The 21574-nt window shown below is 42.2% G+C and overlaps 1 protein-coding gene across 1 annotated transcript in view; it reads right to left on the minus strand.

Annotated features, from left to right (window-relative positions):
* Positions 1-3594: 3594 nt before the first annotated feature.
* htr7c (5-hydroxytryptamine (serotonin) receptor 7c) overlaps positions 3595-21574 on the minus strand; it is a 31589-nt gene continuing 13609 nt past the window's right edge. The window contains exon 2 of the mRNA XM_055050934.1: positions 3595-5716. Within this exon, the coding sequence (XP_054906909.1) occupies positions 4978-5716 (739 nt within the window). The 3' untranslated portion in view covers positions 3595-4977. The remainder of the gene's footprint in view (positions 5717-21574) is intronic.

Consider the following 21574-nt stretch of genomic DNA (forward strand, 5'->3'; position numbering starts at 1 on the left):
TATGATCCCAGATTTATGATACTTGTGCATGGCCACGCCGTGTACACTGATGATGCTCACAGTGGTCCTCAGTGTGCCCAGGAAGCTTGTGTGTACGCTCAGACACATGAACAATTTGAGGGAACATTGGCTGCAGTTACTTCCGGCCCTCCATCTGCATTGGGTGACGTCGATGCTGCGTCGTCTGAAACCCAGCAATTCTCCCTCCCATTCGGAGCTGCGACCCTGGAGCTCCGCCCCTGGTTCTGTGCATGAAAATGCTCCGGGTTATCAGCTATAAATAGCTGGTCATCAAAGTGTAATTGCCGAATTCGCTGTCTCACAAAGGCTGCTCGTAATCTCTGGGTGTTTGGGGTGTGAGGGACATGAAATTGCAGTTCTTGGTTCTGTTTGCCCATGCCTAATCAAAGCATCCCCTCTTAATTACTGGGCTGGATCAAAAAACGGCAAGGCAAAAGTGTCCATTACCTCGTCAACCCCCACAGCCTGTCAGAACTGCCGACGAGGCCCGTGGGCAGCTAATGTGAAAAGACTCATCTGCTACTACCCTCTTCGGTCCCTTTGATGAATTATAGCTGCTTCCTCACACGTAAACATTTCACCCTCTTATCCTATTCACTGATGCTGATGAGACACATCAGGCAGAGAGTCACACTCGCTGAGAGAGAGCGCCGTCTGCTTCCAGGCTGGTTCTCATTCCCCAAGAGTAACACCTGCTGAGACATACAACGTGTTTTGGGCAATTCACAGGCTTCACTTGGGCCTCTCACAATTTGTTTTGTGTGTGTGTGAACACAGAAAGCTAGCTTGGGTCATGTTCCCAACTGTTTTACTGTACGGATCGTCAAAGATTTTGATGTAAGTATTCCCCGAAGTAACTTCCTTATATCTGACGCGTTTATCATGAATTACCATGAATTATCCTGAATATCCGTTTCACTTCTGCTTCCTTTGTTCACAGTAACAGAAAGGTGGGGCCGTACATGGCAGCATCGTGAAGCTTGTTGTCCGTTACAGACAAAAGAAGAAGAAATGGTGAAGATGATAGTTTTATGTGAAATTTGATGCGTTTTACTTAAATCAACATATTTTTGTGTTTCACAGAAAAGCCACGACATACTCTTGTGTATTGTGTTGACATCATTTGAATATTTTGCGTAGTTCCTTTATAAGTGAACCCTGTGCTCCTGTGTTCTTTTTAGGTTTTTCTCCCTTTCTTGTTTTTTTTTTTTTTTTACCTTCAAATGCTTCACAGGTTTGGTGTTATCCTTGACTTTAACATGACTTCAGAGAGAGTTTCTCAAATAAACCAGATGATACTTTGTATCTACAATGAATTCCACTTCCCCCCTTTTTGAAAGTTACAAGTTAGCGGAAAATACAAGTTTTGCTTACTTCGTAGACATAAAATGTATTCTGAAATCCCAGCACTATCAATAAAATACCCATATTGACTTTGTGAAAACCCCAGTGTAAAAAGTCTGTTTCAAATGTCGCTGATCGGGCCAGACCCCCTGCTGCTGTTCAGGCTGATGACGAGCCTCAGAAATGTATTCATCTCAGACTGCGGTCGAGCAACGGCGGCCGATTGCTGCACAAGATGAAAAGGCATGAAAAGACGCTCCAGTTTGCAAAAGTTGCAACTCAGAGTTTCACAACTTCAAATGTTATTGTAGAAAACCTGCAAATGACACTCCAAAGTATCATCATATGTGAAAGCCAAAGCCGAACTAAGTTAGATGTCAGACATAGGAAATGTTGCAAAGCAAAGGAGAAAAAAAGCTCCAAAGAAACTGAAAGTCTTTCTGCACATTCCAGACTTTGATTTACCAGCGTTCATTGTTCCTTACTGCAGCACAAACCATGTCAAGTGTCAAGACACCAACTCGTCTCAGAGTCTCCGAACGGTTTGAGTCATGACAGCAAACAGACCGCTGTCAACCCAGACTGAATAAAAGATCTTGCTCCAAGCAAACAGAGAATGAAAGCATTTTTTTATTATTTTTTGGGTCACTGTCCCTCAACAGATCTCCATAGTCTTTGTGAGTGGCACAATAAACATGTAAAAAAAATATTTTTTTTAATCTTCCGGCCTGCCTCAGAGTTTGGATTTATTTCAGATGGGGACGAATCAAAGCTGGAAGGGAGGATAATAAATTTTAAATGATAATCTGCACACGTGAGGCATTTGATTGGGAAGTGTTGTGTGAGGACAGAATATTTAAAGATTAGTGAAACATCCGCAGATCAAAAAGTGAATCTCAATCCGAGGAAGCAAAACTGGGAGGGCATAGCGCTGTGGAAAAGTATTTACCCCCTTAGCGCTTTCTTCCATTTTGCTTTTTTGTCACACTTATGTGTTAAGTCAGTAAAACAAAACGTGGTTTTCAAATGATGATTTCAATTACGAATGGGGGGGAAATATACCGCAACCAATCTGGATTAGATGTGAGAAGTGAAATCTCATTAGTCAAGTTAGCCTGAATAGAGCTAACAGGCTATTTCTGAAGCATTGGGTCTTCAGTGAACCAAACCGAAAGCCTCATCCACAACTGATGAAAACATAGAAGAGAGGTAAAACTTCCCAGCCCACCAAATTTACTCCAAACACATCAAGAAGGTCCAAGTCCAGAGCAACAACTGAAACACTGAAAGAATAAATTGCCTCGAGGGTCAGTGCAAAGTAAGTGGGCAAAATGGCATCCTTTTGAAGAATTCAAAGGCCAAAATCATTACTGACCAAAAGGCCTGCCGCACATTTGACACAGAATGTCTTGATGAATCCCAACACTTTCGAGGAAAATTTCTCCTTTGCTACTTCAGGAAACTGGACAACTTGCTGCAATTGAAGGAACCACGAATTCTGCTGTGTGCCGGAAAACAAAGAAGACAAATGTCTGACCATCAGTCTTTGGTTTCAAACGCAATGGCTCGGGTTATGTCAAGTCTGCCACTGATGGGTTTAAAAGAAAAAAAATGTCTGGATTTTAGAGTGGCCTATTCAAATTCCAAACTATCCAACTGAGACGCTGCTTGTGCTCAAAATTCAATTGCGCTTTAGATGAAGATTACAAACTGATTGCTATTCCTGGAACGGTTCACCAGTTTTTTTCTTCTTCTAGATAATGACTGTCACTGCAATTTGATCCTCAAGAGCTCACACATCTCTTTGTAACTCAGTCTACACTGACTACTCATCTACTCTTAGCTTTCTTTAGGTAATGGCATGATGTGTTTCTTTTTTTTAAAGTCCTTGGGTCTATTCCATGTCGTAAGGCAGCTTTTCTTTGAGTGTTTTCTTGATTTGTTAGTGTTAGCGTGTTAGTGTTAGGCTAATCCCTAATCTGGTCAACCCTCTGGTGAAATTAGGTTTGATCAGTTTCATCAAGAGGGGATTTAGATTTGGGTCCAGACTGGTTTGGAGAGCTTCTTCTTTGCGTAAATGAAATTAGGAACTGAAAATTGCAGCCTGTATTTACTGGAATTATCTTCGTCTAAACTTAAAAAAAAAAAAAAAGTGAGAAGACATTGTATGTGGGGGGAGGAAGTCTTCTCAAAGCTGTACATGTGATGTTACCCATTAGGACACAGTCATATTTGAAATGCTTCTTTATTTACAAAGTGATGAAATACACTGCCGCTTTCTGGGAGGCTTTCTAAAACTAACGACAAAGTGGTCACACTGAGCACTCATACGGGGTTTTCGACAGGATAATTTACATAATAAAAAACAGCAGTGAAAAAAATAATACAACAGCACATCTAAGTTTTAAAAGAAAAAAAAAGATGAACCAATGTACAGTATTTTCCAAAGAATTGAGGTAGAGAAAGCACACACTGTTCGATGACGACGTTTGACACGGATTTTGTACAGGTCACAGCGGAGATTAAAATGGGAGCGCAGCCAGGAGGGGAGTGACCGCATCCTGGTTTCCACGCTCGAGTGGAAACGTTTGTCAGCAAGGAGTCTTGGGGAACAGACCGAGCGTTCGAGTGGAAAGGTCAGGAGCTGCTGATGAACGAGACTGATCAAGGCGGGATGACAAAGAGTCAGAAAAGCCCACAATGCTGAGGTTCAGGACACATATGGTAGAGGAATGAGGTCGTGTTCAGTTCAAGCGGGGGCTGCAGTGTTTGGCTAAAACCATGACAACACTTCTTCAACGCTTGCTCTTTTTCTTTCCCTCTCAAATCCATGTATTTGGTCGATGTGCACGGTGAAACGTGAGACAGATGTTTCATGCAGACACTCGACAAAACACTCTTCTTCTTTCACAACAAAGAGCAATGCCATCATCAGACGGGACGCCGCGCTTTATAACACCACTCCTCTCTCATCGCCTTGATCCCAGCGACTGTTTTCGGTTCCCGCAACTTTTATGGAACTCCACGAGCGGTCCGATCATAAATGCTACCGCGGAAAACTAAGGAGCGTGAATATTGTTGACTGCTATCTGTGCCGCAGGTGTTCACTTATGTGCTGACAGAGAAAACAAAAACACTCGTCTCTATAAAACATCACTTCGGTTTATGTACTGGAATCTGTTTGGATTTTTTTTTGTTGTTGTTGTAGCTGAAAGCCCAGGGGTAATTGTTTTTGTTTACATGTCAGTTCTCTCTCTTGCTCCAACATCGCACCATAAATCGGGAGCCAGGATGTAATTGTTGGCATATGCACAAAACCAGCTTCAGTTTAAGTGGCCCATCAATATCCACTATGTTGGCTTTTTTTTTTTTTGCTTTCTTTTTCTCCCAAAATAGAAAGATTGAGTCATCTGCAAACTGAAGTATTCCTGCTGTCTCCATGGCTTTGCGGAGGGGCTTAAGAGCGACCAGAAGCAACTTTTTCTTTCTGTCAGTCTGTGTCTTATCTGCAGGCCTGCTGTGTGCGCTATGCCCTTTATCGGCAACAAGTGCAGTTTTAAAAAGAAAAATTAACATCTGGACCGCAAAGTATGCCGGTTAACCGTCCAGGCTTCACACCTTCAGAGCCTCGTGAACCCCCACGGCAGACAGTCGCCGGTTGATGTTGCGATAGCGGCAGCGGAGGAGGTCACGGTAGGTGGAACGCAGGTCTCGGTTGAAGAAGGCGTAGATGAAGGGGTTCATCAGCGAGTTGGCGTAGCCCAGCCACAGCAGAGTGCGTTCCAGCCAGATGGGCACGCAGCTGCACTCCACCCCGCAGATGAACGGCCTGGCGGTGGTCAGGATGAAGAACGGCAGCCAGCACACGGTGAAAACGCCCACGATCACCCCGAGCGTGGTGGCCGCTTTCTGCTCCCGCTTGAAGATGGAGATGTTCTTGCGCTCGCGGTTCAGCAGGCGGGACAAGGCGGCGCACTCCTCGGCCACGCCGGGTGGCTTCAGGCCCTGCATGCGGAGCGCCTCGTTGGCCACCGTCTCCAGGCGCTCGCGCCGGGACAGGTCCGTGAAGCGGTGCTTGGCGCCGCTCTTGCGAGCCGCCCGGAAAATCTTGTAGTACATGAAGAGCATGACCAGCATAGGGATGTAAAAGGCGACTGCTGTGGAGTAGATGGTGTAGCCAAAGTCTTGGCTGATGAGGCACACGCCGGCCGTGTGGACGTTTTTGGCCCAGCCGCAGAAAGGTGGCAGGGTGATGGATGCCGACACTAGCCACACTCCCAGGATCATTTTAGCCATCAGCTGGCCGTTCTGCCGTGCTGGGTAGGTGAGAGGCCGTGTGATCCCAAGGTATCTGTATGAAAGGAAGCAGAAAGACATCAGGGTTAATCTCAACAGGGGGGTTTCAGCAATAGCCAAAACATGAATGAGGCCGCTTAACTTTTTTTTTTTGTAAACTCTATGACCATGACGTAGGTTTATCATTCTCGTTGCAATGCGAAAGATTTACCATTTGATATATTGTGACTATAATGGGGCTAATGGCAAGATATGTAATGAAAGGCATTTTCTTTGAAAATCATAAATCCACAAATAGCGTCGCAAAGACCAACCAAAGATGGCAGACGGGTCAAGGATAAAGTGGGGAGGTCTAAAGTAGGGCTACAAGCCACTCAGGAAACTCTGGATAAATACAGAAGAAGGTTTTCTATTTAGAGGAGACCGACATTGAAGTCTTGACCCTTACAATGCAACATAATTAGCTAAAAGGCTCAAAGTCCAAGCAAAAGTCCAAAGGGAAAAGCTGTGGCAAAGCTTTAAAGTTGCTGTTCACAGACACTTTCCGTTCGGACTGAGCTGCATTGCTAAGAGAAAGGCCCCAAAGTCGGTGCATGTCAGACAGATATTGAAGTTGGAGGCTGAAATGCAAAAAAATGTTCTAAAGTGGAAAGGATTTTTTTCACTGAGAGGGCACCCAGACACACATGAGGTCTTTCTGTATATAGTGATATTAAAAGCATTTCCTTGAGAGGTCATAACCGCTGTCATAGCCTCGAGACTTATCCGCGCTTTACTCCGGCTCCGAGAGCTTAGCAGCGGGAAAAAGGAGCCATCAATCAAACAGGCGGCACAGTGGATCCAAGCAGCAGCTGAGGGGTGTCAGAGGAATAAAAATAGGTGTGAAAAGCGCGGCTATGTGAAGAACAGAGAAAATAATCACTATTCTCACAGAACGGGAAGAAAAAAAAAGTGTGTCCACATCGCACCGCGTTTTGGCTCAATGTCCGCATTCATCTAAAGCAGCGAATGTGTCATTGATGAAAAGTTGTACATTTCAGGCTTTAAGTGCTTTCTGTGGTTTCTACCCTTTTGTTAATCAAAAGATAAAGAAAGGCTTCAGAGAGCAAGAGGCAATTCCCCAAACCGCCCTCCACCTTGGTAGCACAGCGGCGATGCTATCGCCAGAGAGAAAATCCAACTCGGCTCAGTCAGCTTAGGGAAGGATTTGTGCTCACGGGGAGAAGCTTTTAGACGTCGAGTTTGCTCTTCCTCTGTACGCGTTCGCTTTGGTGCTTGTCACTCACAGCAGGCAGCAAAAAATTCACAGGACAAACACCTGACGGGCGTGCAGGCATCTCTGCCTGTGAGCACATGGCAGCTTGATCAACACATGGCTGCAGGATCATTTAGCGTGGGCAATATGGCTGCCGTGCGCTGCGGGTGAAAACGTTTGCGTTTAAGCACAGAAAGCGGACACAGCCCAGCCCCCGGTCATGAGAACATTTGACACTGGTCAAGCTTTTTTTTTTTTTTTTTTTTAATCAGCTTTACTCTTTCACTTCCCCTCTTGAACCACACGCATGTATAATTTGAAGGTCACCCAAAGCAGGCGGCCCGCATGCATTTCATACCACAATACGTCAGCACTGTCATGGCAACGTCCATCATTTTTTTGTACGATACTTTAGCGTTGCAGTTGCCTCTTTGCGTTGCTGTAGCTTGGATGCAACGTGCTTTAGAAATGTAGGAAAAATCCTGTGCCATACTGACTCAGATTTCAATTTAATACCATATTAGTCACACGCACGTTCTAAAGATCCCTTGGCGCAGGTTAGCTGAGCAAAATGGGTATTATCTAACAGATTTAGCTTATACTGTCTTTAACAACATGTCTGAACAGTTTACTACACTCAATTAAAATGCACTTAAGCCACGAAGAGGGGATAAAAATAGTCAGATGGATATTATCAAACAGATATGAGACAAACATAGGGATTGGCTCTCGTCAAGCTAAAGGGATTCTTAGATATACATAATGGATTGCCAGAAAGGCTCTCTGGCAATCTCATTATTGAATGATGGGAGAGCTGTCTGTGGGGGTAATTTTGTGTCTGGAGCTGTGGAGGGCAGTTTTCCACAACTATGACTCATTTTCAAATTTGATTTGAGATGTTTTCTCTTGTTATTATCATTTAATCTCCCTAGAAAAAAGAAAAAGAAAAGGAATTTGTTTGCCAACACTGGCTTTACAAAAAGGACCTCCACCAATCTGGCGTACAATCGCCTGGCTTAGAGTGTGTTGGTGACACCTTTTGCTAAAAAATTTTTTTTTTAAAATACCTACTGTGTTCAGCCTTCTCATATCAGGCTTGTTTTTTTATTTCCAGGACATCCCATAGATGCCAAACTGAATGGAAATCTGGGATATTTAAGGAGCTCAAATTGATTGTTTCCTAAAACTGTTCCCGAATTACTCCTGCTTTCTGTTCAGTATCCAATCCACAAGCAGCAGTGACTACTGTTTCTGTGAAGTGGCGTGTTCAGTCTGCGACAATGCCTATGTTTGTGTTAGGTGTGAAAGTAACGCCCACATCGACGACAGCACCCAGAATTTCCTGGATAAGTGCCGCAGACACACCTGGTCATCCACATGAAGTCAATGAAAGTGTGATTCCTCGAAACAAGGCAACATTTTCTAGTGCAGTAGACCGGGGTCGGCATGTGCCTGTGCTGGCGTAACGTCAGTGTCGATGCTCTTCAGAAACAACATGAACTTTGAACTAGGGCTGTCGTGACAACAAATTTTGCCACACGATAAATCGTCCCAGAACTTATTGCAATAAATGGTAATATTGTTGTTTGGAGGCCGTTTTCCAAGTAACATGGAAGAATGGCGCAACAACACTTTCTCGAATATCGATAAACTCAAAATTCTGATGAACATTTAAGCAGTGGAGGACATTGTAAATATCCAAAATAAATAAACAAATCAACGGAAGCGACAAATAAAATGAATTCTGTAGGCAAAATAGTGGGATAGTTGAGACCAAAGCACCAGACTTCCTCTAAAACAAAATAACCGACAAAAATTTATAACGGCACAAGTTAAAAAATTTTAAGAAATCAAAACTAAAAAGGAAAAAAAATAAAAATAAATCATAAGATACATAAAAACCCTTTCAGAGATCATAATGTCACAATGTTATTTGTGACATGACAAATAACATTGTTTTATTTGTCATAATGTTTTATTTCAGAACATGTTTTATTTCAATTTTAGCATAAACTTGTGAGGAAGAGTTAAGAAAAACTGTTGGTGTGATTTCTAAAATCCATGCTTTTACTATTAGTTTAAGAAATAACAGGCTTTTTAGCTTTACATCCCATCATAATGTTGTTTGGTCATTGAAAACATAACCAGAATGTTGCTTTGATTCTTTCTTTCCCACACTGAGCTCCTCCAGACTAGCAGCAGCAACACTTAGCAAACACCTGGTGCAACTTCTCATCTGTGGAGCTCATTTTGTGAGCCACCTCTGAGTGGGACCCTCCTAAGAACGTTTGTAAATGGCTCAACGGAGAAATAGTGTGACGATGTGTCAAAAACAACAGGAGCTTCTTAAAGAGACAGAGTCCCAATTTCAGCACATCAAATTGCGAGGTTCAAATTCTTTCAGTTATGTTTGATGTACACATCTTTGTTATAAGAACTGAAGATAATGTAGATCCTCGATAGCGCTACATGTGCCTGGGAAATAAACAATATTCTCCAAAGACATTAGAATAATTTCATCCATTTCATGAATGTGGCTTCGTTTTCGGTATCACTTCAAAATGTGCTGGAATTTTATTTGATTTTATGTTTCTTTCTCCGTCACATATTTCTGCTGCCACAGGACACATTACAGCAGAAGCTCAGAATCAAGTCAAGAACCAGCGGCGTCCGATTATAACCGCCTCCCATGAAGCAGCGCGAGCGGAAGCAGAGAGCGTGGCGAACACGCGCGGGAGTTTAGAGGCTTGTTTTCACATCTCCAGAGGATCTTTTTTTTGGGGGGGGGGGGCATATCCGGCGCCACAGCGGCCCCCGGGGATCACCCAGCCGCTGACAAAAAGCCTAGCCACGCTAATGGAGGACTCCATTACTTCCGCCAGGCTGCCAGGTAAAGTGGACTATTTTCTGCACTTAAAGACCGAAAGAGGCCGCGGCGGCCTGTCATCACCAGCGGCAACCTCGCGATCCTCCCATAGCCAAGAGAGCACACATATTGAAATATTCAAGTGCGGGAGTTGGTTTGGAGGGCGAAGTGAAAGATTTAGAAACAGGTTCGCCGGGGGAGAAAAAAATAAAATACATAGCAGGTTGGAGCCGACGGAAAACGGTGCTCATTTGCCTCGCTCGGAAACTTCCGCCAGTGGACCGGAGGATGATTCAAAGCAACTCATTCAGAAAGTCTTGTCAAGTGTTGCCAGGTTTCCTGTCTCCTGCGCATGAATGAAATGGTCACAGGGATCCACATGATGATGGGAATTGCACAATTTTTATTTTTTTATTTATTATTTTTTTGCGAAACGACCGAAAATCCTGAAAAGCGCAGCTTGGATGCTTTTTTTTTTTTTTTCCTTTATCCATCACTCAGCTGCAGCTATTCACTGCTTTCTTGCACAATTTGTTTTATGTGAAGTGACTGAGAGCATTGAAGAAAAAAAAAGAGGGAGTCTGAAAACGCCGGTTTTTCCCCGCTCACTTCATGGTCAAACGGAAAAGGAAGAATCTGAAAAGAAACTTCCTCCTGTCTTATTTTGTTTCGTTTTTAAATTGATGTAAATTTCTTTATTTACTAGAATGAGTAAGTACTCTTTATATCTTAGACTACCAATGAATCTACAGTGTATATGCAGCAGATAAAGAACCAAGCTCTCAATTTAGAGATGTAGAGAAAGAATGAGAGACAGCATGATCCCTCCACAGCTCACCAAAGAGACACTATCATCATCTTTGCATCAGCCAGTTACACAGTCTGGGGTTGTTTTCCTGCAATGCACTTGCAATGACTTTGTTAGCCATATCACTGTATAAGAATGTCTTAACAGAAACTGAACCACTTTTTTTTTGTCATATTGTTCCAGTGGTTTTTAGTGACATAAATGAGATGTCAGATATAGTGTCAGAGAGATCACCGTTTCACTGTCCACAGAGTTATAATGTGCTTCCACTGGACACAGAGGGGACAGAGGGGGACTCCAGCAGGTTTAGTTTGGTTATTTCTTCTCACAAAAAACATAAAGAATCCTGGTAAGAAAACCAAACAAACACAATTGGTCTTATCAAGTCAGCCGTGTTTTAAGTCTGCAAGCTTAACCAACCGTTTGCAGGTCTTGTGTTACTCTAAAAAGAAAGAGACCAGCAAAAAAAAAAAACAAAGTTGTATTCTGAGCACTTAAGAACATTTACAAGGTAATTACCAAAGTCTAATTTTCCAAAAGTACAGAAGCAAGGCCAAGACAGGCTCACGATGCATTATTTTGTTGAAAAACGCACAAGTTCTGATAATTTTCTGATGAATTTACTGCACGATCAGAGTTTGTTTTTGTTCAAATCCACCAGAAATTAACACAAAGGCAAACATTGATGTTAACACACCAGTGCTTTTGGTAAACATTACCAAAAGAAATGAAGGGCCCAGTTTCAGGGTTGACAGCATTCGCGAGACATAACCTTCATATTGTTTAGTACGATAGTGTTAAAGCTAAAGGATTATTTTGAAGAAAGCATCAAAACAGCCAAACACCTGACAAATATAAAATGAATACTAATAAATGAACCTAAATAGTGATCACGTAGTCAGAAGGCTATTCCAATTCGTTGCAAGACTGACTGCTACTGGAGATCCTTCCGGCCTTCAGCATTACAATGCGCAACAACTCTTTGAAGACACTTGGATGATATGAGCTACAACATTTCCTTTGAATTGAATTGCTTAAACTCTGGACCCTATAGATGACATGTAGTCAGAATATTGTGGTAGCTTTTGCTAACCTCACCAATCAAGAATTATAATTGCTTATAGAGCCTCTTTTCAGAAACTCCAGCTGGAAAAAAGCTCATTATCTAGGAAAACATATAGAGCAGCACAATAAATGTCACACATGGGAAAGAAAAGGGTAACTTTCTCTAAAAACTGACAAAAACAACAGTATGCAAATGAAACATAGTTTTTAGTTCAATGAATTTAGAACTTATTCAGTTCTGATGTGTAAGTATGACACTGATGTAACACTTAAAAGGTTCTTAAACCGCGACATTAAAAGCAGAACACAAACAATTGCAATGGCTGCATGACAACTAAAGTCTGCAATAGAAAAATTACAAGAATCTAAAGTGGCTATTTCCCCAAACTTTATTAACCTTGAAGTCTTCTAACCTGCTTCCAGGAGTTACTTTTGCGATCGCTCCGCTTTATTTAAAACCTCTGACCAGATATTTGTTTCCTGTATTCCTACGTTTTCATTCCTCAGATGGCATCTCCAAATTTTAGGAGTTGCATATTTACGCTTCCTCACGTGACAGCGGGCGTTTTGCGGTGTCAAGAGACACACCTAGATTCACAAAGAGGCTGCCCTGTCTCTGTGTTGTAAAGGTGTTTATGACGTCCGCTTTACCCTCCTGTTAATTGTTGAAAAGTGCCGCAGTGGGTATTTTATGGCCTTTCCGGCATAACTCACCACCTGCCAGTTTGGGGAGAGGCTGTTGGCTCGCACCACATTAGAGATGATAGGCAGCTATTAGTGCCACAGTGATAAATTGATCCCCCCCCCCAGCCCCCAACAGTGGGCATGTCCATCCCTGTCAGAGCTGCCCGTCCTTGGAAAACAAAGCACTTACCCTACAGCCTCAACACAAGATGGAGAGAACAGGGTAAAAGAATGGAAGATGACAACTGAACATTACGGTAGAAGACAACAACTCAAGATGATTCCTCTATCTTTGAGGCGCAGATGAAACTTTCTGAGAAACAAACAGCAGCTCGACTCAAGGGTGGCTCTGAAGGAGCGTGACGTTCTATCACTTCTGGGAACAAAGGCTTTTATTCTGACTGGCCTTTTTCAGCCTCGGCTTGTGAAGCCTGCCATTACCGTTCAATGCCGGCTGAGACACATCATTTCAACTGGAATGATAGTGCACGCTTTGGGATAATCACTCGTGGGAGGCCCTCTGTGTTGCATCATTCCCAAATCCAGCATTAGAAGAATAATCAAAAATCCATTTAATTTATTTTTAGGATGCGCCTAAATAGCCTTTTGGGGGCTGTGAGGGAGGGGAGTCAAAAATGGACTTCATTCTTCAGGAATAATGCGCCCTTTTGACAGTCTGCTGCTCTCAGGGAGTTAGCTGCTGTCATGATGCTTCCTACTTTCATGTGTCGCTGCAGAGCCTCGATTCAGTTTTTGGTAAATACTGTTGGGTTCCAATCTTTTAGTCCTCCAACGCATTGTAATGCTAATTTGAATCAGTTATGTGTTCTGCATCCAAAGCAGAAGAAAGACTAATTATATCCCGTTGTGCATGTTTTGTATAGGGCTGGGCGATTAAACCATAACAACATTTGCTACGACAGACAGGTGAGCAATATCACTGGAGGAGACGGCCGATAGAACTTTGATTGTTTCACCGAATTACGATTCAAAACTGCATGGCATTCTGGGGGAAAAGTTTTAGCTGCTGAACCTCTCTTGGCTAAGCCAGGGCAGTGGCGTCGACGAGCTCTTCGATAAGTTTCACGCTGCCCCCAACATACTCTGCTGTTCCTAACTTCTCGGAGGCCCGCGCAGACCCAATGCAGACTCAAAGTGGGCACGGACACACAAAGGCGCATTTTTAGCTTAGCTTCTAGCTTAACGCCTGCTCTGTGAGCTGCTGGCAGTTTTCTGTCGGGGAGAAGGAATCAGGCTGGTCGACAAACTTGCTGGTGTTGACTGTGGAAAAAGAAGGAATTTCCCACCTATGAAAAGCAGGCAATCTTTAGCTTTACTGTGAAATCTCAACCAGTCAATAGACGGTGCACGGTACGCAGAACAAGCACAGTACTCCCGAGTATTTGGGAGCAGTTTCACGTTTCCCCAAAACTGCTTAAAAATGCATTGTGGATAAAAAGGTAGAGGTCCCGTTACTTTTGACACTATTTTGGATATTTAAAGCAAAACACTAAAATAATTTGCAATCTCAACCGGTAGAAAACGCTTGTATCATGATATGTTTTTCATCTGTTGTTGATATACAGTGTTAAGCACTCCTTGTTCCTCTTTTTAGGTCCGAGTCTGTCCTCCATTATCATCAGACATTGACAACATATTAGCCGTGACCTTTTCCGGTGTTTTGACCTTTCTCTGTCTCTCACAGTGACAACCTGCTAGAGCCTGTTAGCTCATTCGGTCCTAACGCGACACTTTGAAAGCTCTCACGTCGTTACACACTTTATCAAGCGGTTGACATCACTGCCGCACATAAATTCACGGCTTTTCTTTAGATGTCTTTTAAAGCATTCCAGGTAATGATTTTATGTAATAAACCACCACAAATCAGTGGATAATGGTCAAGTGGAAGACAAAGATGAGTTGTTTTCAAGGCTTTTTGCAAACAGCAATCTGAAAAGAGAGGTGTGGATTTGTATTTAACCTCCATTTACTCTTGAAACCCAAAATGAAATCCAACAGGAGTCACCACAGTTACAAGAGAGGTCCAATTGTGTAATTTAATCCAAATATAAATCCTTCTGTGCCGTGTGGGGCTCAAAGGCTTGTCAGAGAAAATCAGTGAACAAAAAGCATCACAAAGTTCACAAAAGACAGTTCGGATATCAACACATGGAGAAAAGTAAAACAGAAGAAGGTCATAAAAGCAGAACTAGTGGTTCGAAGTTCGATTAGTTGTCTTGTCACAATGGGACGTTTCAAAGGAAAAAACGTCCTGGCTAAAGCATCCGGAAGGCACAATGGCAAAGCAGGTAACAAGCAACACATAAAAAATGTCCGAAACCATAAACATCTTTCCTTTTATCGCATTGTGTTGAGCGGTCGTGTCAAAGCCCAGCTTCCTTGAAGCCTGTGGTGACAGCATAGCAGAGTGAAAAAACTCCAATGTACCGTCTCGGTTCATTACTAAAACCCACTGCAAGCTTTACAGGAAGATAAGAGAAAATGTAAAATTCCCAAACACCAAACTTAACCTACTTAATCAAACTGAATCTGTACAGTCATTACCCGAGTTGTTCTCTAATGTGTCTTGACTCGCATAGTGTCACTTAGGCTGTGTTCACTTTAAAAGTCTGAAATGAATAATTTCAGATTTTTCCCACAGATGGGCCCTTAACTCTGGGATGTGCGGGCGCAGAAAGCTAATTGACAATTTAAAATATTAAATCTAATTTGTATCTAGTTTGTGGCTCAATAAAACATTTATTTGACACAGGGCTATCAATCTTGTGATTTTTTTTTCACATGCATGAGCAGATTGTTGTTTTTTTGTTTGTTTTTTTCATTAACCAAATGGCACACCATTAGCATAGCGACTTACATATTAGAGGAAAGTCATTTAGGTTCTGCTCTTCATCACAATTTGCTCCCATGTGAACAAATGTTTGTCATCTTCTGTAGCTCAGCATCAGCTACAGATGCTGTAGGCTTCATTTTGGCCAACATAAGTTTCCAGAGTAGTTTCTGTAGTTTGGGCACAAAGACGACGCGTTGCCTACATGCATGTGTGGAAGGAGTCACTCATAGTAATGGTATTGGTAATTAGATTCTTTTTATAAATCCAGATTTTAGGTTTCAGCTGGTTGTGAATAAGCATTTTAAATGCTTAAACTCAGGCCCAGTTATTGTAGAGCCCTTCTGTCTTATGAATTGATTTAACTCTTAAAGAGCGCCACCTATCTCTCTTTTAAGGGACAGATGAAAGCATGGTTGGTTAGTAATCAACGCTGATCACTGAACCTTTGACAAATTTTGTGTTTTGTTATTATTTTTGCGACATACATCATTTTGTACACATTTAAAAGGAAAAAAAACGTTTTCTAATTGTTTAGTTTAGATTTGTATTTCTTTATGTATGAAACTGTATGCATGTTTGTATCTTGTCCTTGTTTAATAGGACTGGATGGACATTAGCATTTTGCTAAATCCAGTATATTTATGACAGCACTGGCACTGTACATTCATTAATAAGCACTGTCCCCCTTAAATAAAATCAATCAATTAATCAGCAATGAGTCAGAGACATTCTGCTGAGATCCTTGTCCATGTTAGCATGATAGCATCTCCCATTCTCCCCTAAGGTTCTCTGTTAGATTAACATCCTGTTCAAGACAACAGTTTGGGATGATTTGGGGGTTTTTTATTACTATTATTATCCTGCTGAAAGTAACCATAACAAGATGGGTAGGTACACTGTTGTAAAAGGATGCCCATGTTCACGTTCAATGAGTTACGATTATAAGGGCCAAAATGTTTCCCTCACTCTACGAATCACCACAAGGCAACATGAATCTGTGCCAAATTCTGACCCAGACGTCTGAATGCTGCAGCAGAAATTGAGATTCATCTGACCTGGCGATATTTTTCCAAACTGTTACGGTCCCGTTTTGGTGAGGCTGTGCAGACTCGGTTCTCGGGCTGTAGTGGCCCCACCGGGGCCCCTGGAGTGGCGTTCTGCTGCTGCAGCCCTCCCGCTTCAAGATTTGATGTGTTGTTCATTCAGAGATGGTATTCTGCACACCGTCTCTGTTTGCAACAAGCAGTAACTCACGGAGCTGTTGCCGTTCTGTCATCTCAAAGCAGTCGGCCCATTCTTCTCCCATCTCTGACATCAAAAAGGCATTTTTGTCCGCTCAGCAGCATAATTAAATTGTTCTCTGCCCATTCTCTGTAAACCTGAGAGATGGTTCTGCATGAAACTCCCAGTAGATCAGGCGTTTCTAAAATAGACACCAGCAACCGTGCCATGTTCAAAATCTTCTTTTTATTCCTACTCCGATGCCCTGTTTGAGTTTTGGCAGGTCTTCTTCTCCAGGTATTTCTGGCCAATGCTCCAAGTGGTTCACATTTGACTCGCTAAGGCTGAACTAAAGCACCAGCCTGCTACAACTATCAATTTTCTCGTTAGCAATCCTAGTTTGCATCTTTGTTAGCAGAAGCTATATTTCCATTCTCAGGTCTTTCGTTTGAGGTACAATAGCAATGCATCTGCTGCATCTTGAATTGAAGACATTGTGTTTTCCTACAAGCAGTGAGAGCGAGTCTCCATTAGTGAATCCAAGCACCTCTTCACACCGTCTACTTTGAATGGATTTTTGCCTGCAGGTTATGCATTTCCCATTCGGTGTCAATTGTTAAAAGGTGTTTCTTTATGGTGGCAGCCATGGCGACCACATTTGCGTTAAAGGCACAGGCCGTCTGCATGCTTCTTTCTCTTTAAAGAAAATTAGATTTCTACAAGCGCATGCCGGCAGCTGTTTGGCCTTCATTTGGGGTGATGGACTACCCCCGAAAATGATGTTTTCACTTTCTTTTTGGAGACTGGAACCCGGCTAAGCCATTTAGTGAGACGCCAAAGTATGCTATGAAATATTAATAAATTTGCTCAGTTCCTCTTTAGTGTTATCCAGCGACTGCAAGTCAGAAAACGGGGGGCTGGGAGTGAGAAAGTATGTGATTGGAAGTCTGTCTTCTTCTCTTTTTGCAGTCATGATGATGAGTGAGCGTGAGGGCGAAGAACACACACCCCACCCCCTTTATTCATCACCTTCCCAGAAACGAGACAGACATAGAGAGAGAGAGAAACAAAGAGACAGAGAGAGAGAGAGAGATTCTCAAAGGACACCTTGGACGCCAAATAACCTCGGAGGAAGTCGCCGGTGTAAGAAGGGAAGTTTTTATCTGCACTTCTTATTTCACTTCTGACCTTTTAGTGGGGGTAAAAAAAAAAATAAAAAAAAATTAAAAAAAAAAAAAATATATATATATATATATATATATATATATATATATATATAAACAGTTTTTGTTACCAAGGATACCGCAGGCAGCTCCGCATTTTTAGCCCGCTCACTTTGCTTCAATTTGGCATCTAGACTGTGGCCAGTGCAGCTGAAGTAGCTATGCAGCCCATTATGTGTCATCATTTCATCGCTTGGCAAATGAAAAGGGACAGTGAGGAGGATCCGTAGCCAACTTCGTCCACAGCAGAAACTAACATAAAGGCAACTGTTTTGGGCGGGATGTGCTTTATTTCTTCTCTTGTTGTTGTTGTTTTCAACATCCCTCCCTTAAAGTGACCTTTTATTTTTGGAGACATTTAAATATCAGATCTGCAAAAGCCCAGTTGAGCATGAGAGGATGCTTCTAATACCACTGATGTTCAAAAAGAGGAGAGAAACCAATCACTGTGAGAAAAGCCTTGACGTCTATCTTCAGGTCACCTGTGAGATCTGGGGAAAACAAACGCAGATTTTTTTGGATTGCTTCGAAAGAAGCCGTTGGTTCATAGCAACCGACGCGATAATAAATATAAGTATGCAGTGTGGCATATATTTGTACTCGTCCCCTTTTCCTCTGATACCCTAAATAAAATGCCGGCAGAAGCTTAGTGAATGACGTCTACCTGAGTGCAATCTCATCTCAGAATGAAGCTGCACTGTGACGACCGAGGAACACAACAGACAGGTCAGGGAGAAAGGTAGGAATATGTTTGAGGCACGGTAAGGGCGTCGCTCAATCCATGATTCAATATGGCGCAGCTGTGAACCTAAAAACTCACGGCAATCCACCTAATCGGGGAAGGAAGTAATCAGAGGAGCCGCCCAGAAGCCAATGGTAACCCAGTAGGTCCTGCAGAGATCAACAGCTCAAGCGGGAGAAGCTGTTGACAGCACAACTGTCCTGTTCGTCATGCGCGGTGCAAACACGTAGAAGAAGGCGCTGTGGTAAAATATCGACATGACCTGCAGGAGGGTTGATGATGCGCCCCGCCACCCTCCCAAAGATCCCTGGAGAGAGGCACCAGCCCCTCCGTGACCCTGCAAGCCGACACAAGATGAATCCTTAGAAAACATATTCCTCCTACTTAGCAATCGTGCGCCGTTTTGTGTTGGTTTGTTATATTCAATCTCATTAAAACACTTTCAAGTTTACAGAATGTGGAAACATCAAAGGGTCCGAATACTCAGCAAGAAACTGCAAAAACACAATAATTGATTTTGACATCAAGGTTTACTCTTCCAGGCACTTTTTCCTACATTTTTATTTTGTTTTAATTCTGAATGACAACCGATTAAATGTATTTCACTAGCTCTTGCAAAGAGTTTCCTTCCCCAAACAGGATAATAAAAGCACTCTGACATCCACTGTAATTTGCCAGCTAGCGTTAATTGCCATGTTTTTCACAGACGTTACAAAACCATGGCATCGACGGAAATACTTGTGTGTTTTTCTACTATGACAACATGCAGCCGTGCATGCTAATAATAATAGCAATCTGCCAGCGTTGGTCATTTACCCCATTCCTCATCATGTCTTTACCAGCAACGCGCCGGAGATCTGTGGAAGATTGTGATCTGCTAAATGATTAATTGGATCTAAAGTATGCCTTCCACATCCTGTCCAGTTTGTCACTTTAATGGAAAATGTGCACTGAGGTATAAATCAGTCAGGATCCTGCAAAGGCACATTCTGATAAAAAAGAAAAAAAAAAAAAAATGAAAAAGTACGTGCAGCCAAGACCCAAAGCCTCAAACAAATGATGAGCGGACGGAGCTGCGTTCCCACGTCTATCGGCCAGCGAGAGATTTCAGTTTTCTAGGTCAAGAAGAAGAAAGTTTATCTAACATGTGTATTTTGTCCCAGATGTCCAGCGTCTGAAGGAGATGTACGTGGGTGGAATCGATGTTCAGCGTCTGAACAGTGTATAATAGCCACACTAAAAATGTGAGTGATGGACAGAAAAGCCACCTTGGCTGTTCATCTGAGAGGGAGAGAAAATATTCCTCTTAATGCGAAGCAACTTTGTGATGACGGAAGCATGTGTAAACGTACGGCATCGCCAGTTTCCAGCACATATCTCTGCCAAGGTACACGCACGAAAAAAAAAATGCCATTAAAGCTGAGTAAACACAGCTGTGACGACAAAGTAATAACGGTGATAATCAGATCGCACGACACTCTAACGCGTACAGGGGCCGTCAGAAACGTTACTGTCGCATCAGATAACGTCAGATGGAAAGGAATTATTCTTGCATGTCCTGCTCATGAGCAGCTTGAAACATATTTACTCACATTGTGTCAAAGCAAATACATCTTTCCTCATCGTCTGACATGACATCAGGCAAACCCCAAATGTGAGCAATGTGCAGTATTTCAATTGCATTTGGATAATTTCGAGATGAAACATTAACCACTGTATATGTATTCATACGATGAAGTTTAGTGTATTTTTAAATGCATGATGTCTTCATAAGTGCTCAATTTATCTTATATTTATTCTCCATGTTTGTTTTGAACTTGTGAGTTAAAGAAACGCACAACATTTCAATATGCCTGTCCTATAATGTTTCTGTGGAAATGGTAATGAATTACATTATATTTTGAACATTTCATGTTTTAGGTCAGCTAAGTTCAAATGCAAAAAAAATAAGGAATAGTTGTATTTATTTATTTTTCTGCACATTTAGAGGTTGTGTACATTGCTTCAGTATTTGTTATAATCTCCTTTTAAACACTATCACTTTTATGTCACAATAGCTCAAAGGAGATGTCTTCAAAAATGAAGGCATTTGTCCTTGATTGGATTTGCAAGCTGTCTCGATGTTGCTTTGGCCTGACCGCGACAGAGACGGGGGTTGAACAAAATTTGGAAAGTAAAATTAAAAATGCAGTGAATAATAAAACAAGAAACTCTCACAACTCTAACAAAACCCCAAACTGAAAAAGTTGGAAAGGATAAAAAACAGAAACGGAGGGAGGCAGGGGAGCTACTGTAGCTGCCCTCAAAGGTATAAATTAAAATCGCCTCGATCTGAGAATTTTTGCATTTCATTTGGTTTGATTGATATTCAAATTACCCATTTTTGCACTGGGCTGGACATTATGCTTCATCAGTTAAACCGCGTTCAGATGGTTTAGAGCCTCATGAGCAAACAAAAGAGACAGAAAAAGAAAACTTTCGGTTCTCTGTGAGAGGGATCTAAAATTTTCACTGACCCACCCGCTGACCTACGGAGGAACAATAAATGCAAAACACACATTTCTTTTTCTCACAGGAGCCCTACCTTTGTGTACCTTTCAAAGGTACACCCACGCAATCCACCAACACATGCAAAACAAAAAAAAACAAAAACAGAGCTCTTACAAAGTGATGAGTCATTTAGCAACCGAAGCGTATTTTGTGTCCTCTTTTGATTATTATATCTTGGAGCTTTAATATCTACTAGGAAAATGAATGATATGATATCAGACATTGTTTTACTTGCTTCCAACCCGATGTGGATTCTGTCGCATTTCGTGAAATAAAAATTACCAACACTATTCTTTAAGTGTAGTTTATCTCAATGCATCTCAATGAATGAGAACATCAGAAGCTAGTTCATTTCAGAAACTCAAGTCAAAAAGGGAACTGAATTCCCCCTGCAGGTCCAGCGCACACACTTATTTCACAAATGCAGGAAGAAGTTTCTAATGAAATCAGCTCAGTACTTGGTTGGAACAAATGACACCATTAGTGACCAGTGACTCTGGAAGGCCAGGTTGCTGCTGGAGGCCTCTGGCTCAGGCTGACTCTTGGCTCTGGTGTCTCTTTTAAGCATGAAAATCAAGAATCGGTTCTCTGCAAGTCACATTTCTGCTTGTCTAACAATTCCACTTGTCCATTCTACGTAACCTG

Source organism: Poeciliopsis prolifica, unplaced genomic scaffold (assembly GCF_027474105.1).
Source record: "Poeciliopsis prolifica strain line A6 unplaced genomic scaffold, Auburn_PproV2 SCAFFOLD031, whole genome shotgun sequence".
Lineage (NCBI taxonomy): Eukaryota > Metazoa > Chordata > Actinopteri > Cyprinodontiformes > Poeciliidae > Poeciliopsis > Poeciliopsis prolifica.